Below are 1,769 nucleotides of genomic sequence, written 5' to 3'. Positions count from 1 at the left end.
AAGAATGAGGTGTCGTTTATCCGCTGGATGGATTTCTAATTATGAATGGTTTGGCACATTCGAATAATTATTATATCCGAATATGCTCCAATCTCTATTCTTCTCTCTTCGCGGTTCCGATTTTTTATTTTTCCAATTGCGTTTGGTAGTTGGTTTTTCTGATTGCCAACAAAAACAGACTTTCCTTCACGGGGGTTGTCTTTGCAACTCTAGAGACAGCGTCTCGACAGAGTTTTTGGTCTTCGATTAACTTCTTTTGGTTTGTCCTTTAATTCCAGTTGTTGGGTCAAATCCATTTAACCAATCCATTTCATCATCTCTGTGTCATCCAAGCTATATTTGTTTCTAGCTAAAAGAATAAGAAAAAAGATAAAAAAAGGGTCGGTAAATTATTGTCCTGTGATCGATCGGGTTTGAGGATTGTTGATCTGGGGTGGTATCAGAATTGAGGCGGTTTTGGCCTTTTTTTCTGACAAAGAAATCCTGGGTATTTTGTACTTTCTTAGATTAAGATGAAATTTTTGAGATTTTTGTGAACTGGGTTTTGTCTCAGAAATCCAGAGATTGAAGGATGAATGCGGTTGGGAGGCTAGGAAGCTATATCTCTCGTGGGGTGTACACCTTCTCTGGCCCTTTTCATCCTTTTGGCGGTTGTGTGGACATAATTGTGGTTGAACAGCAAGATGGGAGCTTTAAATCCTCACCTTGGTATGTCCGGTTTGGGAAGTTTCAAGGGGTTTTGAAAACCAGAGAGAACGTGGTCAACATATGTGTCAATGGAGTTGAGGCAAATTTCCACATGTATCTTGATCACAAAGGGGAAGCTTATTTTCTTAACGAAGTTGATGTGGTGGAAGATGCGGAGTCTGTTTTGAATCATTCCTCGTCTGGTGATGAAGGGACTGACGGGCAATCCCAGGTTGATAGGAGGCCGTTGAAGTCCCAAAGTTGTAATTTTGATGATGGAAACGCGAAATCAGCTGATCGGATTGATACAAGCAATGGGAAGATTACGAGGAGGACTAATTCGCGTCGGTCGCAGATTCTTGGGCTTGTGTTTGGGAGGAGGTCAAGAAAGGAGAATGATAATGGGGGAGAGAAGGAGAATGATAATGGGGGAGAGAAGGAGAATGATATACAAAGAATTGATTCACTTGAGCGTGCAGAGTTTGCTGCCAAGCTTTTGGAAGTGAAGTGGTCCACCAATCTTGATACCAGTAAGCCTAGGAAAGATGATGCTTCCGTGTTTTCGGATTCAAATGTTTTGGACGGTCAGGATCATAGAGATGTGGAGATTGGTGGTCAGATAAGCCAAGTCAGCTCATCAGAAGAATATGCTGAGACTTCCACTATAAGTGAAATTATTCCTGGGAGTGAATGTCAGGTAGCATCTAATGTTACTGGAGCTGATGAATCTCCTACTACGTCGGTTGCTGAATCCGAGTTGAATGCAGATGGAGTCTTTTCTGAGATGGTCGGTGCTGATTTGCAAGTTCCTAGGGTGGTTGAAGTTTGTACCGGCAAACAATTCAATGAAGAATGGGCTTCTTATAAAAAAGATGTTCAATTACAATTACCAGGTTGTGGCATTTCCCAGAATGGTGGAACAGATACAGTTCAATCACTCGTCTATTGCGAATCATCGGGGAGGTCAATAGTGAGAAATGATGCTTCCAATGGCCGAGCTTATGAAACACTGTACATTGCTAGTAGCGGATGTGGGGATCTTCACGTTCATGCAGCAACACTGCACGCAAGAACCGAACCGC

At 42.3% G+C, this 1,769-nt stretch overlaps 1 protein-coding gene across 1 annotated transcript; it reads left to right on the top strand.

The window, feature by feature from the left end:
- Positions 1-571: 571 nt before the first annotated feature.
- On the top strand, positions 572-1,732 carry LOC112095243 (phosphatidate phosphatase PAH2-like; the record flags this gene model as incomplete). Its single annotated transcript, XM_024176921.1, has 1 exon — positions 572-1,732. A coding segment is annotated over exon 1 (1,161 nt), but the record flags the coding sequence as incomplete, so codon positions are not given.
- Positions 1,733-1,769: the final 37 nt, after the last annotated feature.

Source organism: Morus notabilis, unplaced genomic scaffold (assembly GCF_000414095.1).
Source record: "Morus notabilis unplaced genomic scaffold, ASM41409v2 C11437535, whole genome shotgun sequence".
NCBI lineage: Eukaryota > Viridiplantae > Streptophyta > Magnoliopsida > Rosales > Moraceae > Morus > Morus notabilis.
This window is presented reverse-complemented; position numbering and strand designations above follow the sequence as displayed.